This window comes from Nycticebus coucang, chromosome 1 (genome assembly GCF_027406575.1).
Source record: "Nycticebus coucang isolate mNycCou1 chromosome 1, mNycCou1.pri, whole genome shotgun sequence".
Taxonomy (NCBI): Eukaryota; Metazoa; Chordata; class Mammalia; order Primates; family Lorisidae; genus Nycticebus; species Nycticebus coucang.
Genome location: NC_069780.1, coordinates 39810803 through 39838345, shown reverse-complemented (window position 1 = coordinate 39838345; position 27543 = coordinate 39810803). Strand labels below are relative to the sequence as shown.

Below are 27543 nucleotides of genomic sequence, written 5' to 3'. Positions count from 1 at the left end.
GGCATCAGAGATAGCTGCCGGAAGAGGAGGCTCGAAGCTGAAGAAGAATTCGATTGGTGGCTTGAAAACGGCCGTTCTGGCTGAGGCGAAGGTGGGCGGGTCAAGAATTGGGGCCTCTTGTGGTGATGTCGCGGGTAGTGATGTCACGCTCTTTCGCGGGAGAAATTCGAAAGTGGATTTTGTGCCATGCCTTGGTAAAGTGAGGTGTTTCTCCGGTTTTCCTGGGACTGAAGGGTGTATAGGCAGGGGGACTTGAGTGATGTAAATCGAAAGGATGAAAGGATCTGCTCGGTAAGAAGCGGACTGGGAAGGTTGCTGTTTGGAACCAGGATCGGATGGTACAGTCATAACTTGGCTCAGGCTGCCTGTAATAATCGGTACCCTGTCTTCACCGCTTTCCTACTCCCTGCTTTACATGTCCGCGTACGAGGACCAGCAGGGGTTTTGTTGTTTTTAGGACTGACAAAGGATCAAAGCTGTAGTGACATTTGGTGACTCAATATCATGGTTATTAGAATCTTGGCACATGAAATAGGAGTTTCCTTTGGTAATTTGGACTGGATAGTTTCTTAACAGGATGTCGAGTTTGTTATTCTGAAACTTTGTAATCTGAACCATTTACATTCTACCTGTGGGTCGCGACCCCTTTGGGGGTCGAACGACATTTTCACAGGGGTCGCCTAATATCAGGTATTTACATTACGATTCATAACAGTAGCAAAAATTAACAGTTATGAAGTAGCAACGAAAATAATTTTATGGTTGGGGGTCATCACAAGATGAGGAACTGCATTAAAGGGTCGCGGCATTAGGAAAGTTGAGAACCACTCATAGAGGTTTAGGTTTGAAGACTCTTGCTTATTCAAAAATAAAAGTACCGGCTCGGCGCCTGTGGCTCAAGCGGCTAAGGCGCCAGCCACGTACACCTGAGCTGGAGGGTTCAAATCCAGCCCGGGCCCGCCAAACAGACGGCTGTAACCAAAAAATAGCAGGCGTTGTGGCAGGCGCCTGTAGTCCCAGCTACTTGGGAGGCAGAGTTAGGAGAATCACTTGAGCCCAGGAGTTGGAGGTTGCTGTGAGCTGTGATGCTATGGCACTCTACCCAGGGCAACAGCTTGAGGCTGTCTCAAAAATAAATAAATAAATAAATAAAAGTACCCCCCAAATCACGTAATAAACAAGAAGAATGGCCATTTTAGAGAACATCGAGTTTATATGTGACACACACATACACATATATACACATATATGTAATCTTTGTGTAAATAAATATAAAATGTATATTTTACAATAGTGTGTGTGTATATATATGCGTAGGTATGTATGTATATATTATCACAGAACATCTGAGGTCACCACACCACTTTATAAACTTCTTGGCAGATTAATCTTTCACCTGTTAGGGGTGGATCACTACAACTGAATTGTCTGACAGGCATAGACAGATAACACTTTATTTTTTATTCTTGCATCGTACTTAATTATGTGATGGTGTTGGCTAAGACGATTTTTCTTGTTTAATGGCAAGATTTTTCCTGCTTAATGGAAGTCTTAGAACTCTTACAAAAAAAAAATTTTCTTTTTTTTTTAAGACAGAGTCTATGTCATCCTCGATAGAGTGCTGTGGCATCACAGCTCAAAGCAACCTCAAACTCTTGGGCTTGAGGTTGCTGTGAGCTGGGACTACAGGCCCTACACACTGTCGCCTATTTTTGGTTGTAGTTGTCATTGCTGTTTTTAGCAGGCCCTGTCAGGGTTCAAACCTGCCTGCCTCCGTGTATGGCAGTAGCTGGGACTAGGGGCGCCTGCCACATGCCCTCCTATTTTTTGGTTGTAGTTATCATTGCTGTTTTTAGCAGGTCCTGGCCGAGTTCAAACCTGCCTGCCTTGGTGTATGTGGCTGGCACCCTAATTGCCAAGCTATGGGCGCCACGTATTGATGGTTTTGATGCTTTTTATTTTAAAAGTTAAAACAGAAATTTAAGAAGTATTTATTTATGGATTCATTTTAAACATGAATGGATTCATTTTAAACATGAACTTTTCCTTGCATTATGTATTTGGCCCAAGATATTATGGTATATTGTCTTTAAGATGCAGAAGGAAAAAATTAAAACTACAAGGGGGCCATCTTGTGGCGACCATCACAATTCAGAAAACTTTTAAAAAACTGAATTCAGTCTGTAAGGAACTAGACATGTGGAGAGGAAAATCATATTTTCTGATACTTACTATGGCATCTAGGAATATGTTTGCAGACTACTAAATAGTTTATGTATTTTTCTTGGTTTTCTCTTTACATGGCAAATTCTTTTTTTCACTGTGTGGTACCGTGTTCTACTGTGTTCTCAGTGGCATATGGTTTCATTACACCTGTTTCCCTTGGTGCTTAGATAGTCTTGGAACTCCTTGAATCTTGTCTCTGGTAAGAGTTTATTGGGAAAAATTATATTTGATATTTGGTTGAGTATTCTGTTATTTTTAATTTTAGGTGGTATAAATAATTGAATAACCATTGATTATTTTCTGGACGTGACTGGTTTATAACTTCAGAAGAAACAATGGAAAGTAAAGAATTTAATGTAAGTTATCAGTTTTCTCACAGTTTGGTGGAATTTCCTTCCTTCTTTACCTCCTTCCCTTTCGTCCTTTCTCTCTTTTTTTCTTCCTTTCTTCTTTCTAAAGTGTTTCACAAACATCTTGCTAACGTTGCCAGACTTAGCAAAAACAAAACAAAAAGCAGGACACCCAGTTAAATTTGAACAATGAATATGTTTTTAGTATAAAAATGTCCCAAGTAGGCCAGGTGTGGTGGCTTACTCCTATAACACCAGCACTTGGGAGGCTGAGGCAGGTGGATTGCCTGAACTCACAGGTTGGAGACCAGCCTGAGCCAGGTTCTAAAAAATAGCTGGGCGTTGAGGCAGGCGCTTGTAGTCCCAGCTACTTGGGAGGCCGGGGCAAGACCGTTGCTTAAGCCCAAGAGTTTGAGGTTGTTGTGAACTATGACATCATGGCACTCTACTGAGAGTTACCAAGTGAGTCCCTCTTTCAAAGAAAAAAGTCCCAAATATTGCACCATATTTTATTAGTTAACCTTCGGTCTTACCTACTATTCTTTTATGAAGTCCTTCCTTTGTAACATATTCCTTGGAAGCTTGAGACCAGGAAACAATTTCTTTTGAAGGACTGGCAGGCTTCTTTTGTCTAGCTTAGTGGTTCTTAAACAATTTGGCATCAGGGCCCTTTTACACTCTAAAAAATTATTGGGACCACAAAGAACTTTTGTATATAGGGCTTATGTCTGCTGATGTTTTTCCTATTAAAAGTTAAAACAGAAATTTTAGAAATATTTATGGATTCATTTAAAAATAATAGCCCGGCGTGGTGGCTCACTCCTGTAATCCCAGCACTTCGGAAGGCTGAGGTGGGAGAATTATTTGAGTGCAGGAGTTCAAGATTTGTCCGAGCAAGAGTAAGACCACAATTCAATAAAATGAAAAACTTAGTTGGGTGCCGCTCGAGTGCCTGTAATCCCAGCGGCTTTAGAAGGCTGAGGCAGCAGGTTGCTCACAGCCTGAGTCTGAGGTTGTAGTGAGCTATGAGGCCATTGCACTCTGCTCAGGGAATAGGGTGGGACTTTGTCTCAACAACAACAACAACAACAACAAATAACAGTAATAAACTCATTACTTGTTAGTATAAATACATGACATTTTTAATGAAATTAGCTAATTTTTCCTAAACAACAACAAGAGCAGGGAAAACAATGAGAAGAATAGCATGGTTTGCATTTTTTTTTGCAAATCTCTTTACATTTGACTTAATAGAAGACAACTGGACTCTGATAGCTGCTGAGAAAATAGTTTACACCTCACAGATATATGTAAAAGTCTTGGAGACCACACTGAGAATGGTACAGATTATGAATACCAATAATTTTTCCTATTCTCTGTGATGAGTAGGAAGCTCAAGATTATTTTTGGTGCTTAGTTAAGTTTTTAGTTTTTTCCTTAAAGTTTTCCTTTACCTTCTCCCTTCTGCCTTTTACTACCTAGTTTCCTCTGTTTCTCCTTCCCTCCCTGCCTTTTTATTTTGATAAACGATACCTTGAATATTTTTTCTATGTAGGGAGGATATACATAATACATTGAATATATGCAAATAGCAGTCATTTCTTTACTTTTGGAAATAAGGTCCTATATACTCACCAAAAGACGAAGAAGTCAAAGGTGTGGCAAGATGGAATTCTGAAGATCACTCACTTAGGAAACAAAGTAAGTGCAAAGCGGTTGACTGCAGAGTGTCAGAGCTAGATTCCCACCTTTTGATTAAATATTAAGAGAACTATAGATGATAAAATGTTAGATATGTCTGTATACTGACATGATGTGAAAACATTTTCTTTTTTTTTTTTTTTTGTAGAGACAGAGTCTCGCTGTATCGCCCTTGGTAGAGTGCCATGGCGTCACACGGCTCACAGCAACCTCTAACTCTTGGGCTTACGCGATTCTCTTGCCTCAGCCTCCCGAGTAGCTGGGACTACAGGCGCCCGCCACAACGCCTGGCTATTTTTTTGTTGCAGTTTTGGCCGGGGCTGGGCTTGAACCCGCCACCCTCGGCATATGGGGCCGGCGCCCTACCCGCTGAGCCACAGGCGCCGCCCGTGAAAACATTTTCAAATGATTTTCATGTCATAGTGGTCAATTTGTGTATTATAAAAATACTCTTCATCTAAAAAAGGCTTCTCTGAACCCAAAGCAGACTTAGATGTCTCTCCCTTGTAAACTCATGGTGCTACCAGTATGGATCAGAATTCCTTGGCATTTAGATGATACTTAAAGTTATTGGAGTGGATTCATTTTTTTGACAATAACTTTTTGGCCCATTATGAGTTATATTCTATTTTAGGATGTACAAGGTTGGACAATTAAGTTTGTGAAGTCATCTTGGAAAATGTGCTACATACCTCATTGCTGAATATCACCGTAGGCCCCTTTGAATACCATTGGCCATCTGGTGACCATAGTGATATTTTGCAATGAGGTATATAGCACTTTTTCTAGGATGAGTTCACAGACTTAATTGTCTGATCTCCCACAGCAGGATACAAAACAGATAAATATCTGACATGGAAATAACATGGAGGAGACAGATTAGTAAATTAAATAAATGTGTGTGTCATTTAATAAGGTTACAGTAACAATCAGTATAGTTGGACTAAAGTGAGCAGGAGTGAGAATGGAGATAAATAGGACTGTGCAAGCCTTATTGGCTATAGTGAGAACTTTTGTTCTTATTCTTGGGGAGCTGTGGAGACACTGGAATGATTTAAGCAGAAGCATAGCATGATCTGATTTATATGGATGATAATGTTTGGAGAAGGAGTATAGAATGAAAAGAAAAGGGCGGCGCCTGTGGCTTACCACCAGCCCCATATACCGAGGGTGGCGGGTTCAAACCCGGCCCCGGCCAAACTGCAACAAAAAATAGCTGGGCGTTGTGGCAGGCGCCTGTAGTCCCAGCTACTCGGGAGGCTGAGGCAAGAGAATCGCTTAAAACCAGGAGTTGGAGGTTGCTGTGAGCTGTGTGATGCCATGGCACTCTACCGAGTGCCATAAAGTGAGACTCTCTCTACAAAAAAAAAAAAAAAAGAAATAGAACAAGAACAGAACGTTTGGAAATGCCAATTTTTTAATAGCTTTTTTTTTTTGAGACAGAGCCTCAAGCTGTTGCCTTGGGTAGAGTGCCGGGGCATCACAGCTCACAGCCACCTCCAACGCCTAAGCTTAAATGATTCTCTTGCCTCAGCATCCCAAGTAGCTGGGACTACAGGCACCTGCCACAGTGCCTGGCTAATTTTTGGTTGTAGTTGTCATTGTTGGGCAGGCCTGGGCTGGATTCGAATCTGAAATGGTGTATGTGACTGGCACCTTAGCCACTTGAGCTACAGGTGCCAAGCCAATTTTTTAATAGCTTTATTGAGATATAGTTCACGCTTTTCGTTTTACCCAGTCAGTGATTTTTAGTCTATTCATAGAGTTTTGCATCCATCCACACAATTTAAATTTAGTACATTTTTGTTACCCCAAAAAGTCATCTCACACTTATTAGCAGTCGCTAAGTATTCAGCTTCTAGCCATAAGCCTACATAAATCTACCTACTGACTTGGTTTTCTTTTTTTTAGAGACAGAGTCTCACTTTATCACCCTCAGTAGAGTGCTGTGGCGTTATAGCTCACAGCAACCTCCAGCTCCTGGGCTTAGGAGATTCTCTTGCCTCAGCCTCCCGAGTAGCTGGGACTACAGGCGCCCACCACAACACCCAGCTATTTTTTGTTGCAGTTTGGCTGGGACTGGGTTCGAACCTCCCTCCCCTGGTATATGGGGCCAGTGCCCTACTCACTGAGCCACAGGCGCCACCCTACCTACTGACTTGTTAGAGTTGCCTGTTTCTGGACATTACACATGAATGAAATTATATAATATATAATCTTTTGTGAATAACTGTCTTTTTTTTTTTTCTTTTTTTTGGAGACAGAGTCTCATTCTCTGTTGCCCAGTTTAGAGTTCCATGGCATCAGCCTAGCACACAGCAACCTCAAACTCCTGGGCTTAAGGCCTACTCTTGCCTCTGTTTCCCAAATAGCTGGGTCTACAGACACCTGCCACAACGCCCAGCTAGTTTTTCTAGTTTTAGTAGATACAGGGTCTCATTCTTGCTCATGCTGGTCTCAAACTGCTGAGCTCAAGTGATCCACCTCAGCCTCCCAGAGCGCTAGGATTACAGGAGTGAGCCACTGTGCCTGGTCTTGAATTTCTCACATGTGTATGCCTTCACTCCTCTTACACAGACTGAGTAGATGCATAATAAACATTCAAAATAGAGGTGCTTTCAAATCCAAGTTAAGCAAAGTAGGTAATCCCTTCATAACATGATTGACTTAAGAGTTTTTAATTTGCCATTAAAGATGTTTAAGAAAAGCAGAGTTAGGTTCTGTTTTTTAACTTTTTCTTTTTTTTTTTTTTTTTTAATACAGGCCATTTTGTATGATGACAAAGGATCTTGTTTGGAGAGTATATTTCTTAAATGCCTTGAGGTATTTTAGTGTGTTTGTCTTATTTTAAAGTTATTCTTTAAAAATATCTTTAGTTCTTTTATAAATGTTGCTAAATTGTGTAGTCATGGTACTAACAATTATGGCTAGCATTTGTTGAACATTTATTATAACTAGATTTTGTGCTACAAGCTTTTGTTTTTATTTCAGGTGTGTACCATAAGCTTTTGATACTGTTTCATTTAATCTTTACAATAGGTGGTGCCTATAGCTCAGCGGATAGGGTGCTGGCCACCTACACCAAGGCTGGCGGGATTGAACCTGGCCTGGGCCAGCTAAAACAACAATGACAACTGCAACAACAACAAAAAGTAGCCAGGTGTTATGGCGGGCACCTGTAGTCCCAGCTACATGGGAGGTTGAGGCAAGAGAATTGCTTAAGCCCAAGAGTTTGAAGTTGCTGTGAGCTGTGACACCTTGGTACTCTACCCAGGGCGATAGCTTGAGACTCTGTTTCAAAAAAAAAAAAAAAAAAAAATCTTTACAATAATGATGTGATTTTTATAGATTAGAAGTGTGGTACAGAAAGGTTAAGTAACTTGCCCATATTCATGGAGTTACAGTGGCAGGACTGGGATTTAAACCCAAAAGACTATGTTGTAGTCTTTTGGGGGCAGAGATCCACAGAAAGAAATACTTTGTGAAATACTCCCATTTAAATATTTTCTCAAATACTGGTATTTAGTGTGTATTTTTTCCTCTAAAAAGGAAAAAGGAAAGGAGGGGAACTAGAGCCATATTTTAGTATAAGGAATAGGATATTAGAGTTGATCTTTTTGGGTTCATTTCCCACTTCCAAATACTTTCTAGATAACTAACTTCTCTGTGTCTAATTTCTTTACTATAAAATGTAGATCATAGACAGACTTTATGGGGTTGGTCCGAAGATTAGAAATAACTCATGTAAAGTTCCTAACAGTTTAGTATAATGATTCTAAATGTGCTAAAATGCATATTCTCATTATTATGGTAATTTTTGGCCACGGTATTTAACTCATTTTGAAATTTTTTTTTTTTTTTTTTTTTAATTTGGCCGGGGCTGGGTTTGAACCCGCCACCTCCGGCATATGGGACCGGCGCCCTACCCGCTGAGCCACAGGCACGGCCCAAGATCATAGTTCTTTTTTTTTTTTTTTTGTTTGTTTTTTTGGCTGGGGCTGGATTTGAACCCGCCACCTCTGGCATATAGGACTGGTGCCCTACTCCTTGAGCCACAGGCACCACCCCTCATTTTGAAATTTTATGTGACATTAATGGTGGCTATGGGACTGAGCCCAGTAGCTCACAACTTAATCCTAGCACTTTGGGAGGCCACAGTAGGAGGATTGCTTAAGGAAGGAGTTCAACACTAGTGTGAACAAGCGTGAAACCCTCCCTCCACAAAAGTTAGAAAAATTATCCAGGTGTGGTGGTCTGGTCCTATAGTCCCAGCTACTTGGGAAGCCGAGGAAGGAAGATTACTTACTTGTACTTGAGCCCAGGAGTTGGAGGTTGCAGTGAGCTATGATCATATTACTGTCCTCTAGTCTAGGTGACAGAGCAAACCCCTGTCTCAAATATTAAAAAAAAAAAGGGCGGCACCTGTGGCTCAGTCGGTAGGGCGCCGGCCCCATATACCGAGGGTGGCGGGTTCAAACCCGGCCCCGGCCGAACTGCAACCAAAAAAAAAAAAAAAAATAGCCGGCCGTTGTGGCGGGCGCCTGTAGTCCCAGCTACTCGGGAGGTTGAGGCAAGAGAATCGCTTAAGCCTGGAGTTGGAGGTTGCTGTGAGCTGTGTAAGGCCACGGCACTCTACCGAGGGCCATAAAGTGAGACTCTGTCTCTACAAAAAAAAAAAAAATTAAAAAAAAAAGGTAGCAAGTGGTTATGGTTCTTTTTTATTTATAAAAAGAGGGTCTAGGAGAATATCTCAGTAGATAGTTGGTGGTAACTACTGTTACTATTTCATTTTAAATCTTTTCATTTGTAAACTATTAGTCTGACACAGTTTATGTGTGTTTTCTTGTTTTTTATATTTTTATTTATTTATTTTGCATTTTTTTCGCCGGGGCGGGGTTTGAACCCGCCACCTCTGGCATATGGGGCCGGCGCCCTACCCCTTTGAGCCACAGGCGCCCCAGCTTATGTGTATTTTCAAGGTAGATTGATAATTTTATGCTGCAGTTAGAGGTGGCGGCAAGTGCTATTTGTTCATTAAAGTGATTAAAATGCATTTTGGAACATGATTAAGCAACTGTGATAATTTATGGTAGTATTTAATAAGTGATAATTATGTATATCTTACTCATTCTTTTAAAGATATGTAATTGGTAATAGCTCTAATTTTCAAAAAATTACATTTAGTTGTACAGATTCTAAGTGAATTCTTTGAGAGGAAGCATTTTTTTTCCTTGTCTTTGTATCTTCAGCATGTAAAAAAGGCCTCATGTAGAGCCGTTGATATGTGTTGTTGAATGAACAATTTTTTTTACTGTATTACCTTTTTTTTGTGCTTGTTGGCAGCAAACTAGTGCATAATAGTAAATAACTGAAACATTTAGTCACTGATTCATTCATTCAACAACTATTGGACACCCATTGTGTCTTACTCAGTGCTAGTGAGCATACTAGAAAACAGATAATCAAATAATTAGATGTATGTGATTTTTGACATTTATTCTTTAAAATTTAGGTGAAACCTGGAGATGACTTAGAAGGTGATCGATACTTAATCTCAGTTGAGGAGATTAAAGTCACTGGAGGTCTCACTATTAAAAAGGATGTCATTAAAGAAGCACCAGAATTAAGTTCAAAGAGGTTTGTGTCCTCTGGCCGGTCTCTTGGATGTCAGCCTGCTGGTTTAAAAAGGAAGTTTACTGTAAGTTTCTCTGTGGAAAATAATACATCAGTATATACTTATATACTCCTTAGTAGAATTTGAAAAAAAATTAAAAAATTGTTTCAAAAAGTAGTAAATTTTGAAGCTATTATATTCTGTTGTTATTGATAAAATGATACTTCCTAGTATACTTAGGTAAACAGGAAAAATAAACCCTTAGTTAGAAAAATCTTACAAGTGACTATTTGTATTTCAGTTTACCAAACTTTATTATTATTATTATTTTGAGATAAGAGTCTCACCTGATAGAGTCCCATGGTGTCATAGCTCACAGCAACCTCAGATTCTCGGACTCAACTGATTCTCTTGCTTCAGCCTCCGTGGTAGCTGGGACTATAAGCAGCTGCCACAACACCCAGCTGTTTTTAGAGAAGGGGTCTCATCTTGCTCCGGCTGGTGTCCAACTCCTGAGCTCAGGTGTCCCTCCCACTTTGCCCTCCCAGAGTGCTGGGATTTTAGGCATGAGCCACTGTCCCTGGCCTCTGTTTAGCACACTTTAAATCACTTTGTCACCTTGCATCACAACAACCTCAAACTCTTGGGCTCAAGTGATCTTGCCTCAGCCTCCCAAGTAGCTGGGACTGCAGGCTCGCACTACAATACCTGGCTAGTTTTTTTTTTTTTTGTAGAGACAAAGTCTCACTTTATAGCCTTGGTAGAGTGCCGTGGCATCACAGAGCTCACAGCAACCTCCAGCTCCTGGGCTTAAGCGATTCTCTTGCCTCAGCCTCCCGAGTAGCTGGGACTACAGGTGCCCGCCACAGCACCCGGCTATTTTTGTTGTTGTTGCAGTTTGTCTGGGGCTGGGTTTGAACCCGCCACCCTCGGCATATGGGGCCGGCGCCCTACTCACTGAGCCACAGGCGCCGCCCATACCTGGCTAGTTTTTAGAGATGGGTCTCACTCTTGCTCAGGCTGGTGTCCAACTCCTGAGCTCAGACAACATCCCCTCCACACCACCACCCCTACCTTTTGCCTCTCAGAGTGCTGGGATTACAGGCATGAGTTGTCGCACCCAGCCCCAAACTTTAAAATCTTAATTATTATTTTACCTTAGACAAAGCACACAAACTCTTTATTCTTTTTTTTTTTCTGTTGCCAGTTCATTTCGTAGTTTCTTCATAGGTAGTGGTATAGCTAATAATTGTTTTAATATTTTTAGGGTTTTCAAGGACCATGTCAAGTTCCAAAGAAAATGGTTATTACAGAAAATTACGAATCACCTGCATCACTGGAGGCTAAGAAACCTGGCCCTACTTTTTCTTCTCCATTCTATAGCACACCTAGTTTGTTTTCTACTGTTGGCAAGAAAGATATAAATGATACCTCAACAGACCCTGAGAACGTTGTGACTTATAAGGACAAAGAGAGAAATGACATTCCTTTTTCTTTAGGTGTCCCTGCTCCATCCTTCAAAATTAACACAGAATTGCTCTGTGAAGAAAGTTATTTTTGCTGTCCTATTAGTTCTGGAAGTAAGCATCCAGACTCTTTACAGACCAGTGAGCCAAGAAAAGGAGATAATTTTTTGTCTCCCTGTTTAAGAGTTTCACAAAACATCAGAAGCAAAGCACAGATATTAGCTCTTCTGAAGTCCAAATCAACTAGTACAAGTAAGAAATTAGATTCTAAGATTACAGAACACTTTCCCCCAATACAACCACAAGAAGCTTTAAACATTGCTACTAAACCAAAGTGCTTAATTCATCAGGAAAAATATACTGAGATGAAGAGTACAGAAAATTTACACTGTCAGCATCAATCAGAAAATACCATGAGAAATAAAAACCAGTGGGCCGTGTACTTATCCTCACAGAGTTCACCTGTACATTCTTCTGTTGTAGGTGGAAGTGATTCAGAAAGGAAACCCAAAGCTCAGGAAGATGATATAAATTTGAATTTGAAAGAACTTTTGGTACAAAAAAGGACACAGTTGTTTGAAACATATATTGAAAAGGGTGGAAAGTATAATGTAGAGAAGCCAGTAAAGATTAATGATCAATTCTGGAATCAAGAAATAAAATTAGAAATTCCTTCATTTTGTGACAGTAATAGCTTACAGATTACTTGTAGCAGTGCAAAAAATGATGGTGTATCATCAGAATCTGACATTCAAGAAAATAATAGATTATCTTCTAATCAAAATGACAAGCTGTACATAAAAGGATCAGTTCTCAATAGAGAAGATGCTCCTCGGGAGGGAAATATGTGTGGTACATCAGAAAAAGGGTGTAAACAACTGACATCATCTCTAGTAGAATCAGAACATCTACCAATTGAATCTTCTCTAAGTAGCAATTCTAGGATCTCCAATGATATTACAGATATGTTTTCTAAAAGTAATACTGATATTGAAAGTCTTAATAGTATTCATGAATCTCTAAGTAATGTAACACAACCATTTTGGGAGGTAAATTTTGATCTGAACAATTTTGAGACCAGTGACACTGAGGAGGAATCACAGCAAAGCAATAAAATTTCCCAGAATTCAGACAGTTGGATAAAGGAAATTTTGGTCAACAACAACAATTCATGTGTTCAAAAAGAAATTGGCAGTGAACATTTGCCACTCTTGACAATAGCTGGTGGCAAACCTACAGAAACATTTCCTGTTAAAGAGACTGTGCCATTACAGTTTTGTAATACAACTTGTGTAGGTTTTGATCCAGGACCTTGTAAAGCTGAAAATGCTGGAAACGAAGCTGGAAATGCTAGAAAAGAAATAGAGGAGAATAGTGATACATTAAACACTTTTGATTCATCCTTAGAGTGGACTAATGACGTATATATAGATAATAAAGAAGATTCTAATAAATCTATCCAAAAAGTCAGAACTAACCACGATTTCGCTTTAGTCCCTAGTAAATCTAAAGATATAAGCACAAATTTACATATTCCTGATTTTTTAAACATGGCAACTGATCAAACTCATGAAAACAATCTATTTTCAGAAGATGCTCAATCTCAGCCTTTTATTTTGGAAAGTGACTTAGACAAAAGTGATGAACAGGTTTTACCATCAACCTGTAGAAGTGACAACAGTACCCAACTATTAAATATCAACCAGAATGACTCTGAATGTATTACTCTTGATAAATCAAATGTCCAAATTTCTAGTTCTTTGTTTTGCCCACTGGGAAAAGAGCATCTTATTTTCAAAGACACAGAAGCACGTATACCTGAATCTGAAGATTGGGGAAGGATTAGAAGTTTATCCCATGACCATGTTGAAGTCAAAACTTCCGGAAAAAGCAAACAATACTGGAATAATCCTAGAAATGCTTCAGAACTTTCTGAATTAGTAAACAACATTTCCCTTTTAAAGTCCCTGTCTGAACACAGTACTGCTTTAGACAGCTTGGAAATATTAAAAAAGGAAAATGCTATCCTTCAACAACAAGGAACTCAACAGATACATGAGCCAGATAGCAGTCCTGAAGGTTAGAATGGCATGTCTGTTTTGGGTTGTTCTCTTGGAGCTCAAAGAGCATTTGTTCTTGCTGCTACATTAAAGAATTACATAGTATTAACTAAGTGATGCATATACCTGGTAAAACCAATTATAATAGAAAATAATATTGTGATAGGTAAGTCTCCTTCCTACCACAATCTCTCAGCAAACTCAGAATTAACTATAGTCTCCTGGTGTATTCTTCCAGAAATATTCTCTTCATATATAAGTATGCATTAGCATATAGAAGCAAATATGCATATACACATAAAATATGTGTGTACATATGGTGTATGTGTGTGTATTCTTATTATTCATTTCTAGACATGTGCTAGGAGATACCTTAAAAAAACAGTGAATTTATATTGATATCTCCAATTCCAATCCTCTATCAGAGGATGCTTCTTTCCTAAATTCTATAATTGTGTTTCTTTTTTGTTTTGTTTTGTTTTTTTTGGCCGGGGCTGGGTTTGAACCCGCCACCTCCAGCATATGGGACTGGCGCCCTACTCCTTGAGCCACAGGTGCTGCCCAATTGTGTTTCTTTATTCTCAGAGTATGAAAGGGTCCTGATTCCCAGCAACATCAGTAAATTTATTCCCTCGATTTGACAGTACACATCAAATAGTTTCTAAATTGTCACACCAGTATTCCTGCTAGCAAGAAAACTCTACAAATTTATAAAGTTCACATATCCTTTACAGTTTTTAATTTTAGGATATATATGTGTGTGTGTATATATATATATTTTATTTTATTTTATTTTTTTTTTTGAGATAGAGTCTCACTCTGTCACCTTTGGTGGAGTCCTGTGATGTTATCATACTTCATAGTGACCTCAAACTTTTGGGCTTAAGTGATCCTCTTGCATCAGCCTCTGGAGTAGCAGGGACTATAAGTGCTCACTAACACGTGCAGCTAATTTTTCTTTTTTTTTTTTGGAGACAGAGTCTCAAGCTGTCACCCTGGGTAGAGTGCTGTAGCATCACCCATCATAGCAACCTTAAAACTCTTGAAGCGATTGATTCTCTTGCTTCAGCCTACCAAGTAGCTGGGACTACAGGCAACTCTCTGCTATTTTTTTTTTTTTATTGCAGTTGTCATTTTAGCTATCCCTGGCCGGATTCGATCCCGCCAGCCTCAGTGTATATGGTTGGCACCCTACCTACTGAGCTACAGGTGCCGCCTGATTTTTTTGTTTTTGGTAGAGACAGGGTCTTGCTCTTGCTTAGGCTGTTCTTGAACTCCTGAGCTCAAATAATCCACCTGCCTCAGCCTCCCAGACAGAGTGCTAGGATTACAGGTGTGTGCCTGGCCTGGAATATATTCTATTGAGAACATACAGTTAGAATATTATTTCAAAAGTTACTTTGATTACTTTAGCATTTTTTTTTTTTTTTTTTTTTTTGTAGAGACAGAGTTTCACTTTATTGCCCTTGGTAGAGTGCCGTGGCGTCACAGCTGACAGCAACCTCCTCACATAGCTCATAGCAACCTCCAACTCCTGGGCTTAGGCAATTCTGCCTCAGCCTCCCGAGTATCTGGAACTACAGGCGCCTGCCACAATGCCCGGCTATTTTTTTGTTGCAGTTTGGCTGGGGCTGGGTTTGAACCCGCCAACCTCGGCATACGGGGCCGGCGCCCTGCTCACTGAGCCACAGGCACCACCCTACTTTAGCATGTTACATGTATTATTTGATATAGTTAAGTTCATTGTTTATATTATGTATGAGGACTTTTATATCCCTTGTTGATTTATTTCTGACATGTAAAATATTAACTGAGTGCAAAAGTCAAAGCTGTATATGAAAACTTATACTCAGATTCCTTTCTTATATCTTCCATCCCATTCCTACCTACCTGCTCTATGTGTCATACCTTTGTTTCTTTTTGTAAAAATAAATAGCTTCACATACATTCTTATTTTCCCTTATTCAACAAAACAGAAGGTCTGACAAGATCATGAACTTGTCCTAGAAAAAGTGCGACATACCTCATTGCTGAATATCACTACAGTCATTTTTTAAGTATTCCCTTGGCCATCTGTTGACCATAGAGATATTTAGCACTGAGGTACGTAGCACTTTTTCTAGGATGAGTTTGTAAACCTCATTATCAGTCCTAATAAGATGATAGCTCTAAAAAAGTTCCAAAACTGCTTTGAACGGTGGACTAGGTGCTGGCATCAGTGCACAGCTTTCCAAGGTGAGTACCTAGAAGGTGACGATAGTGATACTCAGCAACGAGGTACATAGCACTTTTTCTAGGATAAGTTTGTGACCTTAATTGTTTGACCTCATGTGCCATACTCTTACATACTTTAGCACCTTCCTTCTTTTCACTTAATATATCCTGGAAATCACTGCAATTTATAGGCATCATTCTCATTTATTTACAGCTCTATTATAGTCCATTATGTAGATGGACTACATTTATTCAAGCAGTCTTTTCTATATAGATATTTAGATTGTTTTCAATATTTTACTTTTTTTTTTTTTTTTGAGACAGAGTCTCAAGCTATTGCCTGGGGTAGAGTACCGTGAAGTCTCAGCTCACAGCAACCTTGAACTCTAGGGCTTAAGTGATTTTCTTGCCTCAGCCTCCCAAGTAGCTGAGACTATAGACGCCTGCCACGATGCTCAGCTATTTTTTTCTTTTTTGTTGCAGTTGTCATTATTATTTCTTTTTAGCTGGCCTGGGCCGGCTTCAAACCCGCCAGCCTCGGTGTATGTGGCTGTCGCCTTAGTTGCTGAGCTACTGGCACCGCCTTAATATTTTACTATTACAAATCATATAACAACATTACCTATTTATGTTTATTTGTATAAGTTTATGGATTTTACTCATATTATTGGGGAAGTGTCTTCAGGGTAAATCCCTAGAAGTAGAATTGCTGGGTAAATACAATGTAGTTTTATTAGATACTTCAAGGTCCTGTAGTCCTAGCTACTCGGGAGGCTGAGGCAAGAGAATCGCTTAAGCCCAGGAGTTGGAGGTTGCTGTGAGCTGTGTGAGGCCACGGCACTCTACCGAGGGCCATAAAGTGAGACTCTGTCTCTACAAAAAAAAAAAAAAAAAATAGATACTTCAAGGTTCTCTTTGTAGAAGTTATGCAATTTTCTCGTTCCCACAAGTAATGTACAAGAGCGGCCACTTCTCCACAGCATTGCCAATATTAGAGTGTGTTGCCAACAATAGAGCGTGTTGCCCAGTTTTTGAGTTTTTGCTGATTTAATATGTGAGAAATGGCATTTCAGTTTTTGGCCAGGGTTGGGTTTGAACCCACTACCTCTGGCATATAGGGCCGGCATCCTACTCCTTTGAGCTACGGGCACGGCCCAGAAATGGCATTTCAGTTGAAAATTTTTCAATTTTGTATTACTATTACTATAAGTGAAATTGAGCATCTTTTCATGGTTACAGGTGATTTGTATGTTTTTTCCAATGAACTATTCAACTCTTTTGTCTAATTTTTAATGAGTGTTGGTTTTTTTTTTTTTCTCTTTGATTTGTAAGTTCTTTATATATTAGGGCTATTGGCCCTTCAGGATATATGTTGCAAATATATTTTTTTCAGTATTTCACTGGTATTTTGACTTTGCTTAAGGTTCATTGCTAAAAGCATTCTCTTTTTAAGAATGTAATAGTAGGCTAGGTGCCTGTGTTATGGAGCCAGCGACACACACCGAGGCTGGTGGGTTCGAACTTGGCCTGGGCCAGCTAAGCAACAATGACAACTGCAACAACAACAAAAAAATAGCCGGGCGTTGTGGGGGGCACCTGTAGTCCCAGCTACTGTGAGGCTGAGGTAAGACAATTGCTTGAGCCCAATTGTCTGAGATTGCTGTGAGCTATGATGCCAAGGCCCTCTACCAAGGGCAACATAGTGAGACTGTCAAAAAAAAAAAGAAAAGATAACATTGTTGATAACAACATTGTCGTTTTTCCATTCTTAAGACACTTTGCTTAGTAAAATGGCCTCCTATTCCTTCCGAATGCTTGTAAAAGGCATTAATTCATCCTGTTTTATGGCTAAGTAGTACTCCATGGTATGTGTATACCAAATTTTGTTTATCTGTGAACCAAGGGGCACTTTGATTCCAGAGCTTTGCAATTGGAATTGTGCTGCAATAACCATTGGAGTACCAGTGTCTTATTGATAAAATTACTTCTTTTCCTTTGGGTAGATACCCAGCAGTGTGGCATTGCTCATCAAATGGTAGGTTAACTTTTACTTCTTTGAGAAATCTCCATACTGTTTTCACAGAGGTTCTACTAGTTTCCAGTCCTAACAACAGTGGGCATAAGTGTTCCTTTCTTTCTATTTATTTTTTTTATTGTTGGGCAATCATTGAAGGTACAAAGAACCAGGTTATATTGATTGCTTGTGTTAGATAAAGACTCTTATAATAGTGTTCCTTTCTGCATTCACATCAATGTGTGTTGCTTTTCGCATTTTATTTTTTAATTTAAGTAATTTTTTTTTTTTTTTGAGACAGAGTCTCACTATGTCACCCTGAGTAGAGTGCTGTGGCATCACAGATCACAGCAACCTCAAACTCTTGGGCTGAAGCGATTCTCTTGCCTCAGCCTCTGAAGTAGCTGGGACTACAGGTGCCCGCCATAATGCCCGGCTATTTTTTTGGTTGTAGTTGTCATTATTGTTTGGCAGGCGTGGGCTGTATTCAAACCTGCCACCTCCAGTGCATGTGGCTGGCACCCTAGCTGCTGAGCTACAGATGCCAAGCCCACTCGTCTATTTTTAGAGATGAGGGTCTCACTCTTGCTTAGGCTGGTATGGAACTCATGGGCTCAGGTGATCTGCCTACCTTGTCCTCCCAGATGGACTTAATAAAAGCTATTCTAATCATTCTTAACAGGTATAAGGTGATACCTCATTTCCTAATGATTCATGACATTGAGTTTTTTTTTTTTTTTTATGTTTCTTGGCCATTTGTTTGTCTTTTGCCTACTTTTTTCTTCCTTCCCTCTCCCCTCCCTTCGTTCTCTGCCCTTCCCTCCCCTCCTCCCCCCACCTTTGATAGAATCTTGCTCTGTCACCCAGGCTAGAGTGTTGTAGTATCACTATAGCTCACTGCCACCTTAAACTCCTGGAATCAAGCAATCCTCCTGCCTCAGCCTCCTGAGTCACTAGCACTATAGGATGTGCCACCATGCCTGACTAATTTTTTCTATTTTTAGTATAGGAGGGATTTCATTCTTCCTCTGGCTGGTCTCAAACTCCTGAACTCAAGTGATCCTCCAACCTCGGCCTCCCAGAGTGCCAGGACTGCAGGCGTGACGCTCCAACCTTTTCCCACTTTTTAATGGGGGTTGCTTTTTAAAAAGTCCTGTTTTTAAGTAGACACCTGACAGTGTGGTGTGACCAGCCAGGATGCTCTGTTTTCTGTTCTTCAGGCTTGCCAACTTCTCTGCCTCTGAGCCTTTGTCTTCTGCCTTTCACCTGAACGCTTTTACCCTTGGAATAGGTGTTGTTTTCTTCAGGTCTCAGTTTCAATGTTGCTGTCCCTGAAAGAACTTCACTGATTCTCTATCTAAAATGACTCTATATCATGTTATTCTTCAATATGATACTTTTTGTATTAGTTGTTTGTCTTTTTTTGTTGTTGTTTTTTGAGACAGAGCCTCAAGCTGTCGCCCAGGGTAGAGTGCCCTGGTGTCACAACTCACAGCAATCTCCAACTCCTGGGCTCAAGCGAGTCTCCTGTCTCCACCTCCCAAGTAGCTGGGACTACAGGTGCCCACCACAACGCCAAGCTATTTTTTGGTTGCAGCCATCATTGTTGTTTGGGGGGCCCGGGCTGGATTTGAACCCGCCAGCTCAGGTGTATGTGGCTGGAGCCTTAGCCGCTTGAGCCATAGGCGCCGAGCCAATTGTTTGTCTTTTGTATCCCTTCCTTTTTTTTTTCGAGGCAGAGTCTCACTGTGTCGCCCTAGGTAGAGTGCTGTGGTGTCACAGCTCACAGCAACCTCAAACTCTTGGGCTTAAGCGATTCTCTTGCCTCAGCCTCCCAGGTAGCTGGGATTATAGGCACCTGCCGCAATGCCCGGCTATTTTTTTGTTGGCAGTTGTCATTGTTGTTCAGCAGGCCCAGGCCGGGCTTGAACCCACCAGTCTCTGTGTATGTGGCCGGTGCCCTACTCGCTGAGCTACGGGCCTGCCATAGGCCTTCCTTTTTAAGGAATTTTGTCTTGTTCACTGCTTTTTCCTCAATGCCTGGCATACCATACTTTTAAAGTAATTGTTGACTGAATAAGTTAATATTTTTCTCAAGCCATAGTCAAATGGATTTAAGATAGATTAGAAACGGCATTAAGTGCTTTTTTGTTTTCTGTGATTGCACACAGCAGCAGTATAATGGTGGTTAGTAAGATCCTCTTTCCTCCCACCTCCCCTTCAATGATTCATTTTTAGTATAGGTTATTAGCTATTGGCTTAGTATTTTTTTTTTCAATGAGTTTAAAAAAGGAAAAGGAAACATTTCTACTGTTGACTTAGTAACAGGCTTTCATTTTAAATATTTTTGAATTTTTATTATGAAAATGTTTCAACCTACACAGCGAGAGTAGTACATTGAATCCTCAAATATCCATACTCAAGATTACAGTTACAAAGACTTTGTCTCATCTTACAATTTAAGTTAGATTCTTTGTTCCAGTTTTTGAAAGACATTAAAAATTATACAGCATAACTATGTATAACATGAATAAAATATTTTGATTTTCTCCACTACAGCTCGGAAATCATTTACTACAGTAGTTTCACAAGCTATACCAAAGTCTTCTCATCTGAACCAGGATTCTCAACAGGTACATGTTTTGTTTTTTCCTAACAGCATAAATATTAATATAAATGTTCTGTAATTTGTGATAGAATTATAGTAATAGTATATAGTAATATAGAGGGTCCCAAGCTATATTAGTTCATGAACCTTCTTGTATCTCAATAACTATTTTTTCATTGTATCTTTCTGCCAAAAGAAAAACCTAACAGTTTCATTTATTAAGTTGACAGTAGTAGTAAAAACAACTTAATAAGTAATTATGTCCTAGTAATTTAATAAGCATTTTATTATTAAAAAAACACAGTTTACTGGCTGGGCAAGGTGGTTCATGCCTATAATCATAGCACTCTGGGAGGCCAAGCTAGGAGGTTCAGTTGAGCTCATGAGTTCCAGACAAGCCTGACCAAGAGCGAGACCCTATCTCTATTAAAAATAGAAAAATTAGCTGGGCTTCCTGGTGGGAACCTAGGGAAGCTGAGGCAGGAGGATTGTTTGAACTCATGAGTTTGAGGTTGCTATGAGCTATGCTGATACCTTGGTACTGTAGTCTGGGCAACAGAATTACACTGTCTCAAAAAATCCAAACAAACAAACACACTAACTGATGGAATGTTGGAACGTGTACCCCTGTTGGCCACTGTGCAACTTCTGAAACCTGGGAATGGATTAGATAACACCAGCTCATTTCTTGTTCCACATTGATTTTCTCACGATAATTGCTTTTTTTTGTTTTTTTTTTTTTTGTTGCAGTTTGGCCGGGGCTGGGTTTGAACTCGCCACCCTTGGCATATGGGACCAGCACCCTACTCACTGAGCCATAGGCGCCGCCCATATAATTGCTTTTTTATTATAGCAATTTCTCAAAACCTAGCTTCATAAGGATATGACATCATGAAAAGAAATGTAGTGAGATCCGATGTTGAAATCGAACTGCCTTGAGTTTTTAATTCATTTAATGCCAAATGTCAGGCGACTTTGTTGTTTCTTTAAATTTAAAACATCTTGTGGAAGCCCTGTGAATTTCACTGTGGTACCCCCAAAATACCTTTTGCACAATTTTAAAACCATGATAGTAATATCAGAAATAATACCAATTAGGATGAACAGAAATTCTAGAATAAATGATTTAGTGTTTCTCAATAAGGATGCTGTTAGCACTTTTGAAGGGACAGTTTTTCATTATATGGCACTGCTCTTTTCAGCAGGTATATTTGCAAAAAAAAAAAGAGTAAAATGTTTCATTTGCCCCCATTTTTTATCTCACTTTGATTTCTATGTTGCTGGTCTTTTTTTTTTTCTTTTAATACTCTTATTTTTTCTTTCTTTTTAAAATACAGGAATGAAGAAAACATAAAACTTATTCTGCCTCCCAGAGATAATTGTTAAAATTTCCAGCTTTTTTTTTGCATGCCTGATTTAAAAATAAATAGTTAGGTTCATGTGTATAGAGAGGGTCTTGCTCTGTGTCCTGGTGGTGTGAGCATAACTCAGTGCAGCCTTGAGTTCCTGTGCTTACGCAATTCTCCTGTCTCCACTTCCCAAGTAGCTGGAACTATAGGCATGTAGTACCTAGCTAATTAAAAAAAAATTTTTTTTTTTTTTTTTTTTTTTTTGTTGAGATCCGTCTCACTGTGTTGCCCAGGCTAGTCTTGAACCACTAGTCTCAAATATTTTTCCCACCTAAGCCTGCCTAAGTCTGGGATTACAGGTCTGAGCCATTGCTCCTGGCATGATGTGTATAGTTTTATATCTTCTCCACTTAATATCATATTGTATTATCTCACTTTGTTAAAAATTGTCCTTAAACATACTTTTAAAGGTTACTTACCATTCTGTCCTTTGGATATCTAAACAGCTCCCTATTTTGGACATTTAGATTATTTTCAGTATTTTGCTGTTTTTGTTATTTTGTTTGTTTTTAAGACAGCCTTACTTTTTCACCCTCAGTAGAGTGCTGTGGCATCATAGCTCACAGCAACCTCAAACTCTTGGGTTTAACAATTCTCTTGCCTCAGCCTCCTGAGTAGCTGGGACTACAGGCTCCTGTCCCTGGCTATTTTTAGACATGGGGTATTGCTCTAGCTTAGGCTGGTCTCCAACCTGTGAGTTTAGGCCATCCACCTGCCTTGGCCTCCCAAGTGCTGGGATTACAGGTGTGAGCCACCTTGCCAGCCATGTTTTGTTTGTTTTTTGAGACCAGGTCTTGCTCTGTTGTTCTGGCTAGAGAGTTGTGATATCATCTAGCTCACTGCAACCTTGAACGTCCAGGTCAGGGGATCTTCCTGCCTCAGGCTCCCAAGTAGCTGAGACTACAAGCACATGCCACTACACCTGGCTAAGTTTTCTATTACATATTTCATACAGATGGGGTACACCTCAAGTGATCCTCCCACTGTGGCCTCCTAAAGTGCTAGGATTATAGTAGGAAGCCATCATGCCTGGCTGCATTTTGCTATTATAAACAATACTTCATAAAATGTTTTTGGACATAAATTATTGTTTTCATTTTAAGTTTTTCCCTTAGATTTGATAGCCAGAAGTGGAACTGATTACTTTTTAGGCTAAGGGCAACTTCCTTAGTTTTTTGATATTGTCAAATCTAAAAATCTTAATGTTTTACAATTAGAATATTGGTTTCACTTCATTTTTATTAGTACTGTTAAGAGCTTTTTAAATTCTTTGTTTTTTTTTTTTTTTTTTGTGGAGACAGAGTCTCACTTTATGGCCCTCGGTAGAGTGCTATGGCCTCACACAGCTCACAGCAACCTCCAACTCCTGGGCTTAAGCGATTCTCTTGCCTCAGCCTCCCAAGTAGCTGGGACTACAGGCGCCCGCCACAACACCCGGCTATTTAAGAGCTTTTTAAATTCTTACTAAGTGAAAATGTTTTATCAGCATTATAGTTTTTATTTCTTATTAGTGATGGTGTTGTATTTCTTAAGTGTAATAGAAATTTGTATTTTTATTTTGTAAATTTCTATTACCTTTTGGTTTATCTTATGTTAATTCCTAAGATACTAAAAGAAAATGAAGTTGAACGAAGTGAACCACCCCAGTCTTTGCAGGTAAGTTATCTTTTATAATGTAAAGTAGCCAAAAATTGTATTTTTATTTTTATATATGGATATGGCATATAATTATAAGTTTGTATTATCTGTTGTCTGTCTTCAAACTCATTTATAGTGAATTACTCAATTAGATTAGCCTACTGTGTTTTGTATAAATGTCCAGTATGATCAAATCATATTAAGTAATACATTCCTTTTCATAAAGCTAATTTTGCAAACTTGCAAGTATTTCCAAACCCATGAATTGTCACTGACAACTGCCTAAGCAGCTCTGTTGCCTAAAACAGAGCAAAACAAAACAAAAATATATGTGTTGTGGTAGCTTGCCATTTTTTACCTTTATATGGCAAAATAAAATGTATAAAATCATAAACAACCAGCAACTGCAGAATTCAGCTTATGGATGATTACATTTGTATTAGATTTTTTTTTTTTCCCCTTGAAAAAATAACGTTTAAACTTTTTAGGAACAATTATCACAAAGTACAAACTGTAAACAAACACCATCACTGTTTCTCCAGAATGAGTTGACATTTAAAATAAATATCATGGGCAATGCCTGTGGCTAGAGTAGGGCGCCAGCCCCATATGCCAGAGGTGGTGGGTTCAAACCCAGCCCCGGCCAAAAACTGCAAAAAAAATAAATAAATAAAAATTAAAAACAAATAAAATAAATAAAAAAGAAAATTTGTTGTAATCTCACAGTAATGAAGTACTCTGACAATCTTTTCCAATATAAATGATTTAACTTTTTAGCATTGTAATAGAAGTACATTTATATTTTCATAATGGCTCACTCTTCCTACAATTTTCTGAAACAAATTGTTCATGTATATTGGTGACAGAAGGAACTTTCAAAACTTAGTGAGGGTGCTCTTTGGGGATACACTTAATGAGATCTCTTTATTTTTTTTTATTTTTTTGTGATTTTTTTGGCTGGGGCTGGGTTTGAACCCGCCACCTCCGGCATATGGGACCGGCGCCCTACTCCTTGAGCCACAGGCGCCGCCCAATGAGATCTCTTTATTATCATTGTAAGTATAATTAGCTATATGTATTAGAGGAGCTATTCCAGCAGAGAAGGTACTATGCTAATTAACTTTGAAAACTCATTATATTAGAAGATTCTAATTCTATAGGGTGTCCCATAGGTTGCTTTTAAAGGCACCATATGTAGGGAAAATGGGAAATTGTAGCTAGATGTATCTTTATTTACAAAATACTCTTTTTTTTATTTTATTTATTTTTTTTATTCAAAATACTCTTTACAAAATATTTACAAAGAGATGGCCAACATGTAGAGAATATTTTATAAGCCTTTTTTAATCATATTTTGTAAATGTACATTTTGCTACAATTTCCCATTTTTCCTATGTATGACAACTTTAGAGGTAACCTTTGGAATATTCTGTAAAATATGTTGAATATTTTCAAGAACTACTTGGTTGGCACTTGTTTATATATAATGTTATTAAAGGAAAGTGACCATTATTTGGAGAAATACACTATCTCTTCTGGCTATTTGGAAAATGTTTTCTCCCCATATTTCTTCTTCTTTTTCTTTACTTACTATTGAGTTTCCTTAAAATCTCCTTCTTTCTTTCTTTCTTTTTTCTTTTTGTTTGAGACAAACAAAAAGAGTGGGTAGAGTGCAATGGTATCATCATAGCCCACCCAACCTCTAGCTCCTGGGCTCAAGTAGATTCTCCTGCTTCAGTCTTCCAAGTAGCTGGAACTATAGGTGGCCACACGCAGCCAACTTTTCTATTTTTAGTAGAGATGGGGTCTTGCTCTTGGTCAGACTGGTCTCCAACTCCTGAGCTTAAGCAATCCACCTGCCTTGGCTTCCCAAAGTGCTAGAATTATAGGTGTTGAACCACCATGCCTGACCTCTCTATTTCTTAAATATGAAATGAATTTTTTCTGTCTGTCCAACTTATATTAAAAATTATTATTTTATATATTACTTGATGAACTAAAAATGACTAGTTCACATCAAAATCATGTTTTACAATCACTAGATGATTCTTTAAATAGACTGTTGCACTCTTTACATTTTTTCTATTTTAATTTCTTAGTAATTTTTGAATTAAATGATCAGTATTAATATAGCATTAAGTACAATGGGTAATTTATTATGTATCCAACAATTTTTTCATCACCAAAAGATTCAATTAAAAATTTGGAATCAGGGCAGCGCCTGTGGCTCAAGGAGTAGGGCGCTGGTCCCATATGCCGGAGGTGGCAGGTTCAAACCCAGCCATGGCCAAAAACCACAGGAAAAAAAAAAAAAAAATTTGGAATCAGAATTTTCTAATATGCTGTTTCAGGTTAATTAGCATAGTGATTTATCTGCTAGAGCACCCCTTTACAAGGGATACCTTGTTGTATGTATGTACATATATACATATATATGTATATATATAAAGAAAAGCAAGATGAGAAGGCAAGAGTGCTTCATAGCACAAGCTTAATCTTTAACTTTCACAAGTATTTTTTTATCAAAATTATGAACCATCTGCAAAACTATTTTAGGTAACTAGATAACTTTTGATATTTTATTCTAGTTTTTTTCCTTGGGAAATAAAGAAGATACTGCTTTTCTAGATGTTATTCCTAAACAAATAGAGAGAAAAACCTATGACCATAAGGTAAAATTTGTGAAGAATATTGATTTTCTGACCAACAATATTTTCCTGCTTTTTAAAAAAAAGAGTTTTTTTTTTAAAAAAGAGTTTTCATAGGAACGTTAGTAAATAATAAGTTAGTCTGATTTTAAGAACAAGAAAGACTATTTAATGACTTCCGTCTTTTGGTCTTCAACTTTCTCTGTACTACTAATGAGCTAATAATGAAGTATATGCGGTATGTATCCATACATAGCATATGCTAGGAGTTGGACACAAAGCTATGTAGCGTACAATTAATGGATGCTCTGTGGAGAACAAAATGATTGTCTTTCTAGCCTTTAAATTATTAAGCCTACTCAACCACTTCTCCTTCTGACTGAACATATGGAAGTATATGTAAGCAGTGCTATCTGCCAGTCTCTAAGCAGTGCTATCTGTTTGCATCAAAAACTGACAGAGATAAGAGCATATAAATGGTTGGGTTTTGTAAATAATGAGTCTACTCCTAAAACTCAACACACCTCTGGAAGAGATCTACATGGCAACACAGAAGAAAAGACACCTGTTTCTTTGTGGGTAGAGTATATATTATCCATCAAAGCAGAAATACACAGAATCTTTTAAGAGTCAAGATTTGTTTTTATTGAAATTTGCATGTTTTCAACTTCAGAAGACTATTTTCAGTGAAAGTTCTATACGGGCAATTAGATTTGATTTTCCTTTCTTTTTTCTTTTCTTTTCTTTTCTTTCTTTCTTTTTTTTTTTTTTTGAGACAGAGCCTCAAGCTGTCGCCCTGGATAGAGTGCCGTGGCATCACAGCTTATAGCAATCTCCGACTCCTGGGCTTAAATGATTCTCTTGCCTCAGCCTCCCGAGTAGCTGGGACTACAGGCACCCGCCCCAATGCCCGGCTATTATTTTTTTGTTGTTGTTGTAGTTGTCATTGTTTAGCAGGCCCGGGGCTGGATTCGAAACCTCCAGCTCTGGTGTATGTGGCTGGAGCCTTAGTCACTTGAGCTATAGGCACTGAGCCTGATTTTCCTTTCAAATATGTGATTTGAATTTTAATTTTTGGGTGGATATATTCAAAGTACATGTATTGTCATTTTTCTAATTCATCAGTTAGAAATAAGTTAATTTTCTATTTACATTTCTTTGACTATATTAGCAGTCTTTTTTTTCATATTCTGGGCAAGCTTTATTACCCTGGTGAAGTAGAAATCCTCACATCCTCAAGGGGGCAGCAGAGAAAGCCATTTGAAGCCTAAAGCAAACCAGTAAGCCCATTTTCTGAGGGAGTGAAAACTCTCTGAGGTCTGTGTTGGAATCATACTGTTAGGCCTTTAATCTCAGAATAATAGGATATCAGATCTTCTGCTAGGGCACAGAAAGTGCATCATCCATCATGCAGTTAAGCTCTATAGTCTACAAAACCCTTAAGCAAAGAAAAATGCTGCCTGTATTCCTTTTCTTTCTTCTCTATTACGTGTTTATTGATTGCTTCCTATAGCCAAGTGCTGTGTTAAATACATACAATACCTAGATGAAGCTAAAAGCCTCTGCCCTCAGGGAGCTTCTAGTACAATTAGTAT

The 27543-nt window shown here is 38.8% G+C and overlaps 1 protein-coding gene across 1 annotated transcript; it reads left to right on the top strand.

Annotated features, from left to right (window-relative positions):
• The first annotated feature begins 173 nt into the window (after positions 1 to 173).
• On the top strand, positions 174 to 27219 carry LOC128590192 (protein ZGRF1-like). The gene is made up of 10 exons (XM_053597451.1): positions 174 to 291; positions 2492 to 2582; positions 4197 to 4277; positions 7041 to 7100; positions 9790 to 9975; positions 11159 to 13436; positions 20205 to 20278; positions 23268 to 23318; positions 25889 to 26019; positions 27120 to 27219. The coding sequence occupies exons 2-10, from the start codon at positions 2562 to 2564 to the stop codon at positions 27217 to 27219; spliced, it is 2982 nt and encodes a 993-aa protein (XP_053453426.1). The 5' UTR covers positions 174 to 291; positions 2492 to 2561.
• Positions 27220 to 27543: the final 324 nt, after the last annotated feature.

Coding starts and splice junctions, on each gene's coding strand:
- LOC128590192 (XM_053597451.1), top strand. CDS start 2,562: ATGGAAAGTAAAGAATTTAAT. Junction 9,976..11,158: donor GTTTAAAAAGGAAGTTTACT/GTAAGTTTCTCT, acceptor TAATATTTTTAG/GGTTTTCAAGGACCATGTCA. Junction 13,437..20,204: donor GCCAGATAGCAGTCCTGAAG/GTTAGAATGGCA, acceptor TCTCCACTACAG/CTCGGAAATCATTTACTACA.